Source organism: Entelurus aequoreus, linkage group LG18, assembly GCF_033978785.1.
Source record: "Entelurus aequoreus isolate RoL-2023_Sb linkage group LG18, RoL_Eaeq_v1.1, whole genome shotgun sequence".
Classification (NCBI taxonomy): domain Eukaryota; kingdom Metazoa; phylum Chordata; class Actinopteri; order Syngnathiformes; family Syngnathidae; genus Entelurus; species Entelurus aequoreus.
Window position 1 is genome coordinate 34,964,549 of NC_084748.1, and position 21,146 is coordinate 34,985,694.

The following is a 21,146-nucleotide window of genomic DNA, read 5'->3' on the forward strand; positions in this document are numbered from 1 at the left end:
ATGACAATGTCTTAACCTTCTCTATTTATTAATAACGTGTAAAATTCAGCCTGCGAAACTTTCTGTAATTGAGGACTAGCAACCAGAACATGTTATAAAAGAATATACACAGTATTTCAGCCTGCCAGAACATTTATCCTATATTCATCAATTGATGTACTAGCATTTATTCAGGTAGAAATATTACAGATCACATGACAAAACATTTTAACAATCAAATCATGATCATAATGTTAGACATTTTTACTTTTTGTTAGTGTAGTTGGACCGGATGTGACGCATGGCGTTTTTATTTTGAAGCAAGAAGTGTGTGATTGGTTTGGGAAGAGGTGTCTCAGCATGTTTTGCAGACAGACAAAACAGTTACAGTAACAATTTACATTTTATGTTATCAATGCACTAAACTGTAATCTAAACATGTAAACATGGAAGTGAAGCTCCATCTCTCTGAATGCAAGCACTTTAGCAGACATTTGCTCCAATGATGACGGCTCACTGTGATCGTGGGTAAAGATCGACTTGCCATAGTTTTGTACTTGGGCTTTCCATAAGGCACCCTTTTCTTTGTCCAATAGTGCTCGCTATTTTCCCACCGCCCAACAGTAGTAGCTCAACAGTAACTGAACGCAGCAACGTTTTCCCGCGTTACAAAATGGCCCGATGGTCGAACAGGACGTGTGCGCATTGATCGCGAGTCAATAAATTAGCGCTGTCAAAGGAAATGGTCGTTAACGCGTTATTGTGTTACATTTTGAGTGCACAAGTAAAAACACTCAAAAACAAGAGGGGAACATTTAAGAACACAAAGGAAGACATAGCTTCTGCAACCAGCTGCCACTTCAGCAACAAAATTTGCAACAAAATTAAAACGCAATGAAAAACTAAAAATGACTAGTAAATAATTCATACATTGGGCATACGATTTCTGTAGTTTGTTTACTTCAGATGTAGTCAGTAGTATTTTTTTCCAACTTCTTTAGTTATAGTAGTGGTGTTCATCAATGGCTTCAGTTTAGGTCCTATCTTTTTAATCATGTGGGCGACTGAACCGGTGGCCCCCGTGTTCAGTGAACAAAAAATTGTGAGCGACTCACATTTTTGCAGCAGATTCTGAAATTGCTGTCATAGAGATGACCTTTGACTAGGTTTTTTGCAGAAGGTCCTTAAAAACAGCAGATCGCTCCTGTAACTCTGACAAAGTCAATAGACCACAATCAAATGTCGACTGTAGAGGACGCTGGCTCTCCGCAGTATGCAACAGCAGACTGATAGTGAAGGGAAAAGTCCGGCCCTCGAGTCCTTAGCATTCTGGAAATGTGGCCCCCAAAACAATTGAGATGAATGTCACTGATGTACATGTTCCTACCAGTGACGTGCGGTGAGGTTCATGACTGGTGAGGCACTGACTTCATCACAGTCAGATTTACAAACATATGAACCCTAAAGAGTATCTTATTCACCATTTGATTGGCAGCAGTTAACGGGTTATGTTTAAAAGCTCATACCAGCATTCTTCCCTGCTTGGCACTCAGCATCAAGGGTTGTAATTGGGGGTTAAATCACCAAAATTATTCCCGGGCGCGGCGCCGCTGCTGCCCACTGCTCCCCTCACCTCCCAGGGGGTGATCAAGGGGATGGGTCAAATGCAGAGAACAAATTTCACCACACCTAGTGTGTGTGTGACAATCATTGGTACTTTAACTTAACTTTAACTTTACACATACAAACTGTAGCACACAAAAAAGCACATTTAATAAAAAAAACGTTATTATGGTCTTACCTTTACTTATAAGTGCGGGAACAGTGGTGTTCGTGTTGGAGGAGTTGTGAATGAATGAAATATGAAATCCGTGCTGCAGTCTGCAGGTGTACCTAATGTTGTGTCACTGCACTCGTTCACGACTCCTCCGGCGCGAGCATTGTTGTTTTTGCACTTTTTGGCTTCTTGTTAAGTGACTTTTTTTGGTTGGATTCGGTCTTGCACGTGGAGGGTTTGGGTGTGGGCTTTGGTTGGTGTGGCGCTCCCGTCGGGCGGTGCATTCTGAGACGGGGGTGCTTGGCACAAGGAGGCGGGGTTACTGCTAGCCTCCCACAGTGCGTCTTCGCAGCAGTTTTATGATCGCTCAGCACAAGAAATACTTTACACACATACAGTTGTTGACAAAATACACTGTACATTATATACCTCAGCTAACTAAACTATGGAAATGTATAATGTAATTCATATAGCAATACGATCTCACAGGCCAGCAGTTAGCCGTATCCGCAATCCATGGTGAGGCACTCAACTGGCTGCTGATCACTGCACCGTCTCTTCTCAGTATTTGAACGGCAAATGTGAAAATTCAGCGATTTTTAATAAAAATAATCTAAAACTGGTGAAGTTAAATGAAAAATAACTTTATAGTGTAATCACTGAATACATATAACAATTTAATTAATTTTTTTTCTTTTTACATTTTTTTTCTTTCCATGACGTGCGGTCACTAGACCGCACGTCATGGAAATGGTTCCTACTGCATACAGCTGTGAAATTGGCTGCTTGACGTTGTTTGATTCTCCTGCCCTTCTTCTCAGGCTGAGCTGAAGTTCCTTATCGACATCTCCTCCTGCTCTTTTGAGTTTGCTAAGGAGCTTATCAGACACAACCTGGTAAACTACTCCCTATCGCTAACCAGTATCCCCCCCCGAAGACCAGAGACTTTACATGCAACCATCGTTCTTCCCCAGGTGGTGTTTCGTGGCGGCGAGGGGGCGTTACAGGTGCTACCTCCTCTGATTGACGTTATCCCCGAGGCAAGACTCAACCTGGTCATCTACTACCTGAGACAAGGTGACCGACTGCCTTCATTATTATCGTTCCCACTCTAATTTTGACAGCCAATAATAGAAGAGCAATGTCAGCAATTCTGCATTTTATATAATGCTCACTTTTGATTGACACCTATTCAGGGCTGCCACCGGCTAAATTGGGGATTTAAGTAGAATACAACATTTTGAGAGCACATGAGAGCCAGTGGAACAGTATGGGGAAAATTGCCATTATATATTTTTATCAGTGACGGAGCAGGAAGGTGCTTGGAATACGTTCGCTGTCATCCTCAGGGAATTCAATTGTTCGCAACTGGACTGTTAGAAGACGTTTGGCCTCTTATCTAAGCCAGTTCAGTTCAGTACAGTTTATTTATTTATTTAGCACATATAAAAACAACCCCAGTTGGCCAAAGTGTACTGTACAGACATAAGAAAAGGGGAACATAGTGTCACATTTACATTGTAACATGGAAGGATGAATAAAATACAGTAGTAAAATTTCCCTTGAAGAAGTGCAGAATATATCACCTAAAATACTAAAATGTAATAAATAAATAAAAAAAGGATAAAACAAGAAGAAAAAAAAAGTGGGCTTCATTAGTTCATGCTCATAGACTTAGATTGATCAGATCAGATACTCCATCACCAGAAGGTGTGCCTGGACAAGGATGGTTCCGCCTTATTGTAGTGAGAAAAACAACTGTTGAGATGCAAAAAAGCAATCTTTCTCAACGTTCCCTTTAAGGTGCGCGCCTCTGCGCCAAGCAACTTTGCTGCACACAAAATAAAATCCGTTCTGAACTCTAAACATAATCAACACGTAACTTTTTGTTCGGCAGGATTTTGCAATGCAACTCTGAGTGACGGGGGCCAACAAGCGGCCCTAACAGATAAAACAACGTTCGTCAACACTGTTCAATTATTGTAACGTCTGTCGAAACGCTTTAAAGAGGACAGGAAAGCAATGCATCACTTTATTTATCAAAACTGTTTATATCTGGCGGTAAAAGCCTTCCAAAAACATGATTAAAAAACGTTTTTCTAGAAAAACTGGTCATTTTCTGCCGTACAAACCAGTCCAAAACCAACGCTTTGTTATCTATCATATCAACAGGTGTGATGCTCGTATGGCCACAGTGTGCCCGACTGATGTTGCACACATGTGCTCCACTGAACACTCAGGGAGGTTTTGCGTTTGCTCAGAAAAATTAAAATTTAGATGCAATATTGATCCTCCTGTCAATGCTAATGACAGTTGTTGTTGAAGTGGAATCAATAGCATTGAGGTATTGTGTGAATTGATTAACGTGGACCCCGACATAAACAAGTTGAAAAACTTATTCGGGTGTTACCATTTACTGGTCAATTGTATGGAATATGTACTGTACTGTGCAATTTACTAATAAAAGTTTCAATCAATCAAAAAAAAACGAGCGATCGCTGCGGATCGACCACTGTCAGTCCAAAATAGTCGGAATCACCCACGTTAGCATTCTATTCAGTTGTAACAAATGGCACGAAAGGAGCATCTGTGACCAGAAAGTTTCTAACTCCTGTGATTTGTTGGAGGCTAAATTGCAAAATATTTTAGTAATGGCTGAATTTCTGTCAAATTTCTGGATGAATGAGAACATCCATAAACATGTTTGCTGTCATTTATTAATATACATTTTACATGCTCTTCTTCATGTCTGTTATCTGCGTATATATAACCAGTTCTTGTACTTGTACCGGATCTCATTAGACCTTCTAGGTTAGGGGTGACCACATTTTTTACTGAAGGCTGCATAAAGTCAAAGGGGACCGATTATGCCAAACAAACTTTTCTTACCTATTGGTATTGGCTGTTGTCTATTTGGGATCTACATAAGTCCCAAATAATTGAAATTAAACGGTGGAGGCATTGATGAGATATATATAAAATAATCTTGCCTTCATTAATATTTCCTCCAAACCAGCTGTTCGGAATTTGCTCTGTCCTTCGACGTTTTTGTCAGCGTGTTATATACTGTATATATATATATATATATATATATATATATATATATATATATATATATATATATATATATATATATATATATATATATATATATATATATATATATATATTAGGGCTGCAACAACTAATCGATTAAATCGATTAAAATCAATTATTGAAATAGTTGCCGATTAATTTAGTCATCGATTTGTTGGATCTATGCTATGCGCATGCGCAGAGGTTTTTATTTGTATTTTTTATTTTATTTTATTTAATACATTTTTTAAATTTTTTTAATAAACCTTTATTTATAAACTGCAACATTTACAAACAGCTGAGAAACAATAATCAAAATAAGTATGGTGCCAGTATGCTGTTTTTTTCCCAATAAAATACTGGATAGGATAGAAATGTAGTTTGTCTCTTTTATCCGATTATTAATCGAAGTAATAATCGACAGATTAATCGATTATCAAATTAATCGTTAGTTGCAGCCCTAATATAGTATATGTATGTATGTATGTATGTATGTATGTGTATATATATATATATATATATATATATATATATATATATATATATATATATATATATATATATATATATATATATATATATATATATATATATATATATATATATATATATATATATATATATATATATATACCCTACCGTTCAAAAGTTTGGGGTCACCCAAACAATTTTGTGGAATAGCCTTCATTTCTAAAAACAAGAGTAGACTGTCGAGTTTCAGATGAAAGTTCTCTTTTTCTAGCCATTTTGAGCGTTTAATTGACCCCACAAATGTGATGCTCCAGGAACTCAATCTGCTCAAAGGAAGGTCAGTTTTGTAGCTTCTGTAACGAGCTAAACTGTTTTCAGATGTGTGAACATGATTGCACAAGGGTTTTCTAATCATATATCTATACACCTATGTAGATATTGCACCAAAAACCAGACATTTGCAGCTAGAATAGTCATTTACCACATTAGCAATGTATAGAGTGTATTTCTTTAAAGTTAAGACTATTTTAAAGTTATCTTCATTGAAAAGTACAGTGCTTTTCCTTAAAAAATATGGAAATTTCAATGTGACCCCAAACTTTTGAACGGTAGTGTATATATGGAGTAAATTTACCCAAAGTGCTTTGCGCAAGTCTGCCATTGTTGTCGACGTTGTAGTCAATAAGCTCCTTATTTTTCTCTATCCTCTATTTGTGGGGCAGACTGGCTCGTACATCCTCCGCGATTGCCATTTTTAATACAGACCAGCTTATAGTTCGAACCTAATCTGTCATTAGACTCGATATGGAAGCGCTAAAAACTACAACAAAGATGGCAGGGTATAGACGCTGTCGAAGTGGAGGCACGCATAACCTATGCAAGATTTTGACCAAAGAACCAACATTACATGTTATGTAGACCACAAGGAAGTTTTAAATGTAGAAATAAATCACAATATGAGCCCTTTAACGGATGCGGAGGCCACTTTTTATCACAAGTTTGACAATTAAATCCCCTTTTTAAAAAAATTTAAAACATGCAAAAATCTGTAAATCAAAATGCAAGTCATCTATGAATGTCTACCTTTGCTGATGTTGGTCCTTCATAACAATACATGTTGCAGAAAAGCAACAAAAAAAGATCCAAAGTTCATCTTTTGATGTCTGCCGAACTCAGAGTGTCCGCCCTGAGATCGGTAGGTTATAGTTCAAATCCCGGCCGAGTCATACCAAAGACTATAAAAAAAATGGGACCCATTACCTCCCTGCTTGGCACTCAGCATCCAGGGTTGGAATTGGGGTTTGAATCACCAAAATTATTCCCGAGCGTGGCCACCGCTGCTGCCCACTGCTCCCCTCACAATCCAGGGGGTGAACAAGGGGATGAGTCAAATGCAGAGGACAAGTTTCACCACACCTAGTGTGTGTGTGTGTGACAATCATTGGTACTTTAACTTAACTTTAAGCAGCATTTTTTGTGGCTGTATAAACAAAAAAGTTGATGTTTTGATTGACAATTTATGTAAAAAACAATTCCCTTCACACCCCCATACTATATTTGCACTACTAAGATGAGGTTTCTCAGAACATGACTTAATTATACACTGGCTTTCCACTGAAATACATATTTTGTTCAAGCCCCAAAATTGTTTTAATTTGTAGTAAGGAATCCAACAAAAGCCAACACAAAAAATTCACCAAAGATCTTATCCTCTCAGACGTCATTTTTATTTTCGTGTAGTGTTCCTTTGGAATAAGCCACGAAAGCCAATAAAACAGGCGCTTTCGACTGTATCCAATGTTATTGGCCAATACGTGTATATTTATTACCTTTATATGTATATATATATATATATGTGTATTGTCCACTCATGCCATTATGTTACATGTGACTCTTCCAGATGACGTCCAGGAAGCTTACAACCTCATCCAATATTTAGTGCCTGCGACAGCTCAGGTAAACGTACTTCTAATAAGACACTTTGTATTTGTACACTCTCTGACATTCCTCCCTTGCAGAGCGCTGTCAAGGGATTGGATTTAATTTAAATCGTAATGGCAAAAGAATAATGTTCTACTGTATTTATTTGTAATACTGCCTAGGTCAGAAATGTATCCATGGAAGACTAGTATTTAAGGGCCATTTTAATTTGCTGTTTACCCGTGAACAATAATACATTTGAAACCAAAGATTTAAAAAAACTATGATAATTATAGTATTTTCTTTTGTATATATATTTTTTATTCTGAAAAAAAACAAAACAATTGTGCGCTAAAGTAAACAAGATGTCACTCATTCGACTTTACGATATTGACAATAAGCCGACAATTAAAGATTTAGTTCAACCTACAGTAGTTAACATTTAGTTTTTTAGCAGTGCATCTATTACATTCAATTATATATATTTGTATATATATTTTGATAACGCCACACAAGTGAAGTGAATCATATTTTTAAAGCGCTTTTTCTCTCCCGACTTATAGCGCTTTACATTGGAAACCCATTATTTACATCTTTAACCTACATTCAAACCAGTGTGGGTGGCACTGGGAGCAAGGACACGACGACAGTGACTAGGATGGCAGAACCTGGAATCAAACCTGGAACCCTCAAGTTGCTGTTACGGCTGCTTTACCATCTGAGCCTTGCCGCCTCCATTAAAATGATATAAAGAAAAGAACACGTATTGATATACTAACTCACGATTTGATTCTAGGGGTGACTAATTGATTCAGAATCGATTCTCAACTCAACACGATTCTTAATTCAAACCGATTCTCCCAATACATTGTTTGCCATAAAAATCATAATGTATATATGATATATAAACCTTTCCAAAACAGGTTAGATGTTACAAAAACTCCTCTTGGCTGCTGATATATGACGTGTACACACAACAGTAAGCACAGAGATGGCCTAAAAAAAACTCTTTATTAAAAACTTTAATGAACATTTTTTATTTTTAATATTTTTTTCAAAAATAGGTAAAAGTTTTTTGTTTTTTTTTAATCAATTTAGAATCAAAAGAAATAAAAATTACAATTCGGATGTGAATCAAGTTTTTTCAGCACCCCTATACTAAATATGTCATTCTTTTTATGAATTGGTTACATTAATACAAATCCATTTAATAAAGTCAAATACAAATAAGGCAAAAAGAGAGGTATCCCACACTTGTCTTTTCTAAAGTAAATTAGTACAGCAAATATCGGCATCTACATCAACAATATTATTTGTCTGAGTGGCTGGACAGGACAAAAAATAAAAAATGAGTCAATTCTTTTTGGAAACAAATGAACTCTTTATTTACATCAGTAGTTATATTAAATATACATCAATATTTAATTATTGATTGCGGAAACTTTATTGTTATACTACATAATATTTTATGTACATAATCCATGTTGTATTCATAATAGGCATCAATGAAAAAGTTTACAGTAGAATATAACGGCTGCTGTGCTAACTTCTTACCATTGTTCACTAAATGAAGGTATGTGTCAGTCACATGATCATATCTATAATATGTACAGTATCTTCATGATTTTCCCCCCAGGAGTACATTTTGAAAGGGGTGGTAAATGCTGCACTCGGACAGCAACTTGGAACGGTGAGTGTTTGTTTTTCAAATGTAAAGTGAAGTACATGAGTGGCTGTTGACTGTGTTTGATGTTTGTTTTTCCAGAGGGATTACTTGAAAGTTGCTCAGCAGTTCTTCCAGTTGGTCGGAGGCTCGGCCAGCGAATGTGGTACGCCGAGATGAAAGTTGATCATTTCTGTGCTTTTTTTATGTAGCGTTGTGTGGGAGAGTGCATGTTTATTTTTGTTTGCCTTTATAGACACTATTCCCGGCAGACAGTGCATGGCTTCCTGCTTCTTCCTCTTGAGAGAGTTTGAAGATGTCCTCGTATATCTCAACTCAGTCAAGGTTCGTATAGCGCACCTTATGAGACATCATGCTGGATGTACCGTATTTCCTCAAATAGTGTCCTCGGCTTGGACAAATAAACGCCGCACCTCATATTACGTGCGTCATTTTCTCCCATCAGAACAAAATAACAGGTGGCGCTACGAGGTTGCTGTGATTTACTTTCACTATGAGTGACACCCACATGACCGCTTTACCACGACACACACGCGTAGCTGTTTGACATTTTTTTCAAATTTACTGTGGCGTTAAAAGTGACAGAAAGAGAGCACTCCGCAGCAAAGCTTGGGGGCCATTTTCATCCTGCAGCTGGTTTTGTTTTGGCCCCATAGCATATTCTAAAACTTTAATTAGATATAGGGATGTCCGATAATATCGGCAGTCCGATATTATCTGCCGATAAATGCTTTAAAATGTAATATCGGAAATTATTGGTATCGGTTTCAAAATGATCGGTATCGGTTTCAAAAAGTAACATTTATGACTTTTTAAAACGCCGCTGTGTACACGGACGTAGGGAGAAGTACAGAGCGGCAATAAACCTTAAAGGCACTGCCTTTGCGTGGCGGCCCAGTCACATAATACAGTATATACGGCTTTTCACAAACACAAGTGAATGCAACCCATACTTGGTCAACAGCCATACAGGTCACACTGAGGGTGGCCGTATAAACAACATTAACACTGTTACAAATATGCGCTACGCTGTGAACCCACACCAAACAAGAATGACAAACACATTTCGGGAGAACATTTGCACCGTAACACAACATAAACACAACAGAACAAATACCCAGAACCCCTTGCAGCACCAACTCTTCCGGGACGCTACAATATACTTATATTTTTTCCATAACTTGAGTTGATTTATTTTGGAAAACCTTGTTACATTGTTTAATGCATCCAGCGGGGAATCACAACAAAATTAGGCATAATAATGTGTTAATTCCACGACTGTATATATATCGGTATCGGTTGATATCGGAATCTGTAATTAAGAGTTGGACAATATCGGAATTTCGGATATCGGCAAAAAAGCCATTATTGGACATCTCTAATTAGATATTAAGCAGATATGTTATTACCCCACAGTGTTTCCTCGCCACTTCACGGTTCTTTCACTGCGTATTTTAAAGTGCATTGAGATTGGAATACCCAATGAAGTTTCATGTTTAAATGACATATGTTTTAGAGCAGGGGTCTTCAACGTGATCCAGGCTAAGGAGAGATGAAGCAGGGGACCCCTACTTATATAACCAGTGTAAAATGTAGTTTTAAATTAAACTGGTACTCAAGGTACCTTGTTACTGTGAAATACTAAGATATTCAAAGAATACAGTATGGCACCACTATTAGCCAATTGGCAACTAGCGCGCTAATGGCTAGCTGGCAATTAGAGCGTGAGACCCCCAAAACTTATATAGAGATGGAGCGGGGATTCTCGACTTATACATGCTTTATAAAAGTGTGTTTTAATACAAACTGGTCCTACAGCTACCTTGTTATTAAGCAATACTAAGACATTTAAATAATACAGTATAGTGCCGCTATAAGCGAGCTGGCCAGTACCTAAGCGCTAATCGCTAGCTATCGTAAAGGCCAAATTTTAGTTAATAATACAGTATGGTTAAATTAAAAAAAAAGCAAATAATAAAAATTCCACAACCCCCCTGCAGTACCCAACTGGACGCCCTAAGGGTCGCGGACCCCTCTTGAAGACCTCTGTTTTAGAGTGTATAAAGTGTTAAAAGGGTTGTATTATAATTATTTTTCTACATTGAAAACACTTCCTTGTGGTCTACATAACATGAAATGGTGGTTCTTTGGTCAAAATGTTGCGTAGATTATGTTTTACAGACCATCTTCAAGCCGCTTTCTGATCGTCTCTTTAGGATATGTCGTTTTGTCTTACAAAACCCAAAATCAGTGAAGTTGGCATGTTGTGTAATTCGTAAATAAAAACAGAATACAATGATTTGCAAATCCTTTTCAACTTATATTCAATTGAATGAACTGCAAAGACAAGGTATTTAATGTTCGAACTGAGAAACTACATTTTTTTTGCAAATAATCATTAACTTAGAATTTATTGGCAGCAACACAGTGCAAAAACGTTGGCACAGGGGCATTTTTACCACTGTGTTACATGGCCTTTCCTTTTAAGAACATTCAGTAAACATTTGGGAACTGATGAGACCAATTTTTGAAGCTTTTCAGGTGGAATTCTTTCCCATTCTTGCTTGATGTACAGCTTAAGTTGTTCAACAGTCCGGGGGTCTCCAATGTGGTATTCTAGGCTTCATATTGCATCACACATTTTCAATGGGAGACAGGTCTGGACTACAGGCAGGCCAGTCTAGTACCTGCACTCTTTTACTATGAAGCCACGTTGATGTAACATGTGGCTTGGCATTGTCTTGCTGAAATAAGCAGGGGTGTCCATGGTAACGTTGCTTGGATGGCAACATATGTTGCTCCAAAACCTGTATGTACCTTTCAGCATTAATGGTGCCTTCACAGATGTGTAAGTTACCCATGCCTTGGGCACTAATACACCCCCATACCATCACAGATGCTGGCTTTTCAACTTTGCGCCAATAACAATCCGGATGGTTCTTTTCCTCTTTGGTCCGGAGGACAACAACGGCCACAGTTTCCAAAAACAATTTGAAATGTGGACTCGTCAGACCACAGAACACTTTTCCACTTTGCATCAGTCCATCTTAGATGAGCTGCGTCTTCTTCCCATCAGCCATGTTGTAGTTTTTAGCGCTTCCACATGGAGTCTACTGACAGATATAAGTTAGAACTATTCGCTACTTTGTATTAGAAATGGCAACAGTGGAGTATGCATGTGCATGTACGAGCCAGTCTGCCCCACAACAAGAGGATGGAGAAAAAGAAGGAACTTATTGACTACAACGTCAAACTACAATGGCAGGCTTGCGCAAAGATAAAAGATGATGAAGATATTTGCTGACATCACACTTGGGGAAAAATTTTAAAATTGGGGGGGAAATTCCAAACAACTTTTTTGGAAGAAGTATGAAGGAAGGCAAGATTGTTTTATAAATATGTCCGCCATTCCGCCATGGTTTGATTTTCTAATTCCCGGGACTTGTGCAGATTCCAAATACACAAAAAGACGCACCAATAGGTAAGAAAGGTTGGTTTTGCATAATAGGTTCACTTTAAGAGGACATGTTTAAATGTGTTTGTGTGCGTGCGTGTGGATTGTGGAGTTAAATGCAGAGCCACCCCTGGTAAAATTGGGGCCCCAAGCAGAATTTTATTGTGAGACCCCTCCCCATTACATTTTTTTCCACACTTTTTTATTCATGTGAAACTATTTTTATACTTTTTCACACAACCTTGAATTAAATTTTCTGCATGTTTTGTACTAAAACAAATTAATGGGAAAGAAGTATTGTTTTCCTCTAATTGTGCAATGTGTATAATAACACAGACGTGCGACATGCAGTGACATAAATGCCGCTAAAAACATTTTTTTTTTATGCAGCTCTGTATCAATTGGAGATTTGGCAGGTGTACCTAATGTTGTGACCAGGTGAATCTATATACATTTTATGAAGTTCATTTTCGGCCATGTGTGGGAGAAAAATAGCGGTGACTTTCGATTTTAAAATGTATTTTTAACAGTGTACATTTTCAAAAGATAAATTGATACTTTTGGCGAGGGTGGTGGCGTGGTTTCATTTGCAGTCTGGGAACATACGCAAAAAGTAGGATATAAATGTGACCGTGGAACACAATTTACATCAAGGCATACCCAATAAATATTATCTAGACCACAAGATTGCGTTTTAGATGTAGATTAAAATCATCAGTGGTTAATTAAAACATACTTTTGCATTTTTTACTGGTACTTCACCGACCGGGATTTGAACCTAGTACACTTGCAAGCCCAGAGGTAGCGCAATGTGACACCAGAGGCTTTGGCAATGGGGACATGTGCCATCATATTATTATCAGTGGCTGAGCAGAAAGGAGCTAGGAAGATGTGTGTGGTGAAATTTCATATGATGCGCCCTGTCATTCATGAATTCAAATTGTATATGCTGCGTTTCACGCAAAAATGGGACCACTCCATACTTGCCAACCCTCCCGATTTTTCCGGGAAACTCCCGAATTTCACTGCCCCTCCCGAAAATCTCCCGGGGCAACCATTCTCCCGATTTTCTCCCGATTTTCACCCAGACAACAATATCGAGGGGGTGCCGAGATGGCACTGCCTTTAGCGTCTGCTTTTTCTCCATACGAACAGCGTGCCAGCCCATTCACATGTTGTATGCGGCTTCCACAGACACAGGTAAGTGACTGCAAGACATACTTGGTCAACAGCCATACAGGTCACACTGAGGGTAGCCGTATAAACAACTTTAACACTGTTACAAATATGCGCCACACTGTGAACCCACAGCAAACACGAATGACAAACACATTTCGGGAGAACATCCGCACCGTAACACAAAATAAACACAACAGAACAAATACCCAGAATCCCTTGCAGCCCTAAATCTTCCGGGCTACAATATACAAACCCCGCTCCCCCCAACACCCCCACACCTCAAACCCTCCCCCCCCCCAATCTCCCGAATTTGGAGGTCTCAAGTTGGCAAATATGGACCACTCTATGAGGAAATACAGTATGCTAAGTCAAAAATCCACACGTCTGATTCCTTATTTTGCTTAATTCTCTTTTTTTGTTTTTCTTAGACTTACTTCTATAACGACGACACGTTTAATTTCAACTACGCTCAGGCAAAGGCAGCCCTTGGCAACTACAAAGAGGCAGAAGAGGTATCTCAGTGCTGCTTTGTGTTTTTCTTTACTTGACTCCTGCAATTTGCTTGATCCTGTTTTCTTTTTCCCTTTCAGACTTTTCTGAATATTCGGAGTGACAAAATCAAAAGCGACTACGTGTACCTCAGCTGGCTGGCACGCTGCTGTATGTACTGCGGTCACACAGGTCATGGGGGATAGAGATATAAACAAGGGTTTATTGCATCCCATAGGAGAGAAGATTAGTTAAAGATAGATGTTCACTCAGTGTGTAGCGATGTTACTAAATAAATCAGGGCCTGTACAGCATTGCACACATTTTTTACTAGCTTCTTAGCCTGTGAGCTATTTATTTTGTCATCACGTAGTAATTTAAGAATATCTTCAAAGTGAAAATGATAATGTGATGACAAAAAATGAATATGTTTGAAACACATCATATAATTATTATTAGTTAAAAGGCTAGTACAGTAGTAGTAAAACATTGATGCTTTTGGCACACCCTTTTACAGGTTATTGCAGCAAATTTTGCATACTCCTGCAAACTAACAGGAAACAAAATGTTGATTTGCTCACAATTCTTTTTATTAGTATTTTATTGGGGACGGCGTGGCGAAGTTGGTAGAGTGGCCGTGCCAGCAATCGGACGGTTGCTGGTTACTGGGGTTCAATCCCCACTTTCTACCATCCTAGTCACGTTCGTTGTGTCCTTGGGCAAGACACTTCACCCATGCTCCTGATGGCTGCTGGTTAGCGCCTTGCATGGCAGCTCCCGCCATCAGTATAACCCATTTATCATTTATTATCATTTAGTAAATCATTTTCAAACCACTAATCTACGTTGCGTTCGTATCGCTCAACTGCCAGTTTGCTTTACTTATACATTGTGAACAAGTGCACGTTGTAAAATAAGTTGTTTACACAGAAAGATTTTGTAAATGTTTATTTATATACCTTAACTGTTTCCAAACGGTGCCTGTAATGCGGCAGTAAAGCGGCTTATCAAACAAAACAGATCATCGTTACTTGCTGCGGAAGCTAGCTCTCCAATCAGCTAAACAGACTCAATAACTCCTCAGTGACATTTGGGTGAATTGACAAAACTGAAACAGTACAAAAAGAATGCCATTGTAAGTTAATGCTACCGAAGACACTCGTAAATGTGTTAGCATATTAGCTAATGCTAACACATTACCATAGTAAGTACAAATATGCATAAACACACTCCACAGACATCACACATGGGACGGTTTTGTAAGTAAGAATTGTTTGTTATAGTGTAAAACTTACAAACGTTGCTTGGAGTGATAAATGAAGAATCCATACGAGTAGTAACACTATGGACGGCTAAAAGACCAAACGGCAATTGCACTTCAGGGTAATGGTTCGTTCACTGCAGCACCTGCAGTGAACAAACTCGTTTAAAATAACACATCTATTCAGTGTGTTTGCTTGTTTTTTTCCAATCTATTTACATTATGGTCGTCAGCAAAGAAAAATCCATATACAAGCCGCACCGTTTTATAAACCGCAGGGTTCAAAGACTAGGAAAAAAGAAGTGGCTTATAGTTCGGAATTTACGGTACATTGTTATTAGTGGCTGTGCTTACCATGTTATCGTGTTTTTTTTGTGAGAGCGCAATACCTCTCACTACAGCTTCCATTTCTATACTAGACCACGAAAGGCTGGCTTTTTGGCCCTTTGAAGCCGCCGTACTTCTTGGTTGTGTTGGGCAAGGCTTAAAGCAGGTCATGAGTAATGTCAGAGCACCCAAGTGGTCACGTCGACACACAGGTTGAAGTAACTGACGGTATGTTTTGGACTGCTTCGACCACGTGTGTATTCACATGCACACTAATGTGATGGATAGCTATGTCCATGATAATCTGATCTTCTTGGGCTTTTTCAGACATCATGAACCAGAAGGGTCGTCTTGCCTGGGAGCTTTATCTGAAGATGGGCACTTCTTCTGACTCCTTCAGTTTGCTTCAGCTCATTGCCAACGACTGCTACAAGGTAGGAATGAAAAGAAGTGTATTTTTACATTGTTTTAATGGTATTTATGCTTTTATGCCATATTCCCACTACCTTCTTCCTTGGGTTATTTGCAGTACAGCCATTTACAGAGCTGGATAGTAATGCGCTTCATTTACTTAAAGGGGAACTGCACTTTTTTTTTGCCTATCATTCACAATCCCTATGTGAGAAAAGAACACATATGTTTTGTGTTTTTCTTTAAACAAACGCTAGCGAAAGTCAGCCAACAATGGGGGTTATAAGATTTGCTCTATTCTGCCGATAGAGCGCTCTAAAAAACAATCAAAAACCTCCATCAACGTTTTATATACATGCTGTGAATATATATGTAATGTACTAACAGGCACAGTCATAATAACGTGTAATATTTATGTATATTTGCTCAATTTGAGCATTTGGCGGCACGTTATTTTAGACCCATCACAACGTTCGCTATATTTCCTTCAACACTATCTACCAATCATGACAGACTTTATGAGAGATGACGACTACTTGGGAAATATTTGATACAGAACCATATATTTTTGAGCCTGACAATAAGGACAATGAGCTGTAGGCTTTAGAAGATGATTGATAAGCAGATACAGCAATAGCACTGTTGCTAAGTTCTAAACAAGAAATACAAACAAATAACATGATAATATACTCACTTACTGTACAATGTCTGCTCTCACTGGGATACCGACTGATGGGATGTTCATATCTTCTTTAGATGAAGAACTAATCATAATCCTCACGCAGGTAAAAAGAACAAGAAAAAATCCGGAAACAAGCATTTTTTTCCTGTCTTTCTCGCAATGTCTGTGTCTAAGTTAAATGTCAGAGTTGACATACTTCTCGGTTTACGGCCACAACCTTCTCCTATCCAAGTGAGACGCATAATTTATCATCCAGAATTAGCTTTTACCAACTCAGAGGCGATGTAGCTGCTCAGTACAGTGTGTCGTTAGCTGCATAAGCTAGTTACCTCTCCGCGATCACGGCACTGCTAAAAGTAGTTCCTTGGTGTTAGCGCTAATAATAACAATATCGCTAATATTTTAACATGTGAACGGATTATTGTTGCCGGGTTTCCAATGTTTTTTATAGGGATTTATGCATTGTTAGCCACCTTGTTGTGTTTGCCGTATATTACAAAACTAGAATGCATAGAAAAAAGAAAAATGTGTTCTTGTCTCACAGAGGGATTGTGAATTATAGGCAAAATTCCCCAAAAAAGTGCAGTTCCCATTGAAGTAACTTTTTGGATCAATTGTAAACAAAGTTTTCATGCCACATATTTTTAACTTTTACTTTAGTATTTTTGTTAAGAAGAAATGCTACTCTTACTTCAGTACACTGAGTTTCATTCCGATTGCTATATTTATATACATTATCATTATAATTATATACATTATCATTATAATTATTTAGAACCCATTGATTACTGCTTCTTTCAGCGGGCACAGTCACATGACTCTTTCCTCAATCCAATATAAAGCACTACTGCCGTTTGATTCCTTTTCACCAATGAAACAGGGCCTGGCAGTCACAGTCAAGTGGGCATCTGTGGTACTGCCCTGAGTTGGCTGAAGTCATATTTGACTAACAGGACCTTCTCTGTAAATGTTGCTGGTTCTGAATCTTCTGTTGCTCCCTTAACATGTGGGGTCCCACAGGGCTCAGTTTTAGGACCACTGCTCTTTTCTATTTATTTACTTCCCCTGGGCTCAATCCTAAGAAAGCATGGTATTTGTTTTCATTGTTACGCTGATGACACACAAATTTATTTTCCGTTAAAGAAAAATCATGCCTCTTCAATACAGCCATTACTTGCTTGTCTTGATGACATCAAGGCCTGGATGGCCCTAAACTTCTTAAACTTCAATGAAAAGAAGACAGAAGTAATAGTGTTTGGACCTAGTGGTACCTGTGAGCTTCCCCCTGTTGACTTTGGCCCCTTGGCTTTGTACGTTAAGCCCATGATCACCAACCTGGGTTTTCGTATTGACAGTGATTTTAAATTGGACCGTCAGATTGGCACAGTGGTGAAAGCCAGCTTTTTTTATTTACGTCAGCTGGCTAAGGTTAAAAACCTTCTTTCTAGGCAACAGTTTGAGACAGTAATCCATGCCTTTATTACATCTCGGCTGGATTACTGTTACGCTTTATATTTTGGAATTAGTCAGTCCTCCCTCTCACGTCTGCAGCTGGTCCAAAATGCAGCTGCCCGACTTTTAACAAACACAAGAAAAAGAGAGCACATTACTCCTGTTTTAGCCTCCCTCCACTGGCTGCCTGTGTCTTTTAGAGTCCATTTTAAAATTATCTTACTTGTTTTTAAATCCTTACATGGTCTTGCCCCACCTTACCTCTCTGAGCTGCTCCACCTCTATGCCCCCACCCGGTCCCTCAGGTCAGCTGATCCTGGAGGTACCCAAATCCAAGCGTAAGCTCAGGGGGGACAGAGCCTTCTCTGTTGCGGGCCCCAAACTCTGAAATGATCTTCCACTTCATGTGAGACAGGCCCCTTCTTTGGCTATTTTTAAGACCCTTCTTAAAACCCATTTTTATTCACTGGCTTTTAACCCAGCATGAGACTTTAAACTGTTTTTAACTTTTAACTTTTTTAACTGCTTTTTATCTAACAAAATTGTTCTTAGGGTAATTTTGTATTTGCTTTTTTAATGTGTATTTTACTTCTGTTTTAAATTTTATTTTTTAGTCTGTCCTTTGCCTTTATTTCTTTGTGGTGTACAGCCCTTTGTTTTTCAACTGTGGTTGTTTTTAGAGGGCTTTATAAATAAAGTTGGTATGGTATGGTATGGTCACATGACCGCACTCAAATACCCCACTGTAAAAAGTAACATGACGTCAGACAAACTAGGAAAAAGAACATTGATATCATGCGCTGTCATCTGTGTCAGTAGAAAATGCTCACTTTTCATCCTACAGTATTTTCATTTCCAACTAGAGAAAACATGTTGCGGTAAGTTGTCGATGTTTTTTTATGTTTTAGCTGCGCTTATGCTAGCATTAGCCCTGTTATAAAGTCATAACTGATTATAAAACGTGCCTCTCTGTCTCACTACGGTTTTAATAGCTCCCAAATAAATCCGAAGTTACTCCACCAGTTACTCAGTACTTGAATATTTTTTTTCACTGAATACTGAGGTAAGTATTTGGATGACTGCGCTTTACTTTTACTTGAGTCTTATCATATTAATCGTGAGTCATATTGCTTGAGTACAATATTTAGCTACACTACCCACCTCTGGTAATTTAAAATATACTCGTTTTTCTCTATCCTACTCTGCCTTGCCAAAATATAGCCCTATGTATCTAATACAGGGGTCACCAACGCGGTGCCCGTGGGCACCAGGTCGCCCGTAAGGACCAGATGAGTCGCCCGCGGGCGGGCCTGTGCTAAAAAAAAAAAAAAAAAAAAAAAAAAAAATATTAAAAAAAAAAAAAATTAAATCTACATAGAAAAAACACAAGATACACTTTCAATCAGTGCATCAACCCAAACAACCTCCCCCATGCACACTCATCCACACCCACTCACACAAAAGGGGTTATTTCTTTCTGCTACCAATATTCTGGTTCCCACAACATAGACAACACATCTGCAAGGGACACAGTCCCTGAAGCACACATGATTGTATAGGCTGCTGGTCCACTAAAATTTTCATTAATTACTATTTTTTATGTAATTATTTTTATATTGTTTTACTTTCTTTTTTTATCCAAGAAAATGTTTTTTATTTATTTATCTTATTTTATTTTATTTAAAAAAAAAGGGCCTTATCTTCAACAGACCAGGTTGTCAATGAAATTAGATTTGTTTAAAGGGTTTTTTAAACCAGGCCCAGTCCAGATAATGTCCAAGTCGGACTCAGCAACACACACCTTCATTCATGTACACAGAAAAAAATTAGGGAACACAACAGATTGCATATAATTTATAAACAAAATTACATTTTCAAAATAAGCATTTATGTACAGTCCAGATTATGTCCAGGTCACTCAAATTAGGGAACACAACAACAGATATCATATAATCTATAAACATAATTAAAAATCTATAAACATAATTAAAAATAAGCCTTTGAGGACTTCTCATCTTTTTTTTAAATGTTTTTTGGCATCATTATCGTTTTCAACCATGTAACTTTCTAAAGTTAGAAAATACTGAATAAATGTTTTAAAGAAAGTAATACTAAGTGAATATCTGTTTTTGGCCTTAAAAATAAAAATTTTACCGAGTACTATAATTAAATTGACTAAATCATGATTGTCAATGAACTCTCCTAAAATAACGGAAACCACATTAAGCTTCATAAACAAACCAATCCTTAAACAAATTTTTTCAACTTCCACCCAAAACAAAGACACAATATGACAATACCAAAACAAATTCAGGCTCCTGACAACAAAATCGGCAATCATCTGACTCCGTCATATTCCATAATTTTAACATTTTCCCTGTGGGTAAGAAGTTATAAATAATTTTAATTTGAAAATAACGATTTTGCACATCGATAGTGGTTTTATAGATTAGTTTGAATATGGCATCCCATGGCAACGGGCAGTCAAAAAAGTCCTCCCATTTTCCATATGTGTTGTATGGGGCAGCCTTCAAAGATTTCTTTATTAAATAAAAATTATATATTTTTCCATTTATTTTAGTTCCTTTTTGCCAACTAGAATTTCTTATTAGAGGTTTACAAACTAATAATTTAGTAGTTCCATAATTAATTATTTGTTTCCATCTTTTCCCAATTACTCCAGTTAGTTGATAAAATGAAAAGCTTGAGCAAGCATCACCATACATAGCTCTAAATTCATCATACTTCATAATTTTACCATTCTCATTGATAATATCATTGACAAAAATGATTCCTCTTTCAAACATATTTTTCCAAAAGAAAGGCTTTCCATCTATTACAATATTAGAGTTCATCCATATTAACTGCTGCAAAATATCGTCTCTTTTTTCTGGCACATAAAATTGAAAACACCACTATGAGTGGATTGTTTCCTTTATGAACCCCGCCATGTTTCCCAGCAGACTCTCTGGGAGGGGATCACTT

The 21,146-nt window shown here is 37.8% G+C and overlaps 1 protein-coding gene across 2 annotated transcripts in view; it reads left to right on the forward strand.

Annotated features, from left to right (window-relative positions):
* ift56 (intraflagellar transport 56) overlaps nucleotides 1-21,146 on the forward strand; it is a 39,489-nt gene that overhangs the window by 13,903 nt on the left and 4,440 nt on the right. For both annotated transcript variants that reach the window (XM_062027054.1, XM_062027055.1), the window contains exons 9-17: nucleotides 2,578-2,652; nucleotides 2,731-2,833; nucleotides 7,203-7,258; nucleotides 8,859-8,912; nucleotides 8,988-9,051; nucleotides 9,142-9,230; nucleotides 13,968-14,051; nucleotides 14,130-14,199; nucleotides 15,944-16,050. In XM_062027054.1, coding sequence (XP_061883038.1) covers nucleotides 2,578-2,652; nucleotides 2,731-2,833; nucleotides 7,203-7,258; nucleotides 8,859-8,912; nucleotides 8,988-9,051; nucleotides 9,142-9,230; nucleotides 13,968-14,051; nucleotides 14,130-14,199; nucleotides 15,944-16,050 — 702 coding nt within the window. The remainder of the gene's footprint in view (nucleotides 1-2,577; nucleotides 2,653-2,730; nucleotides 2,834-7,202; nucleotides 7,259-8,858; nucleotides 8,913-8,987; nucleotides 9,052-9,141; nucleotides 9,231-13,967; nucleotides 14,052-14,129; nucleotides 14,200-15,943; nucleotides 16,051-21,146) is intronic.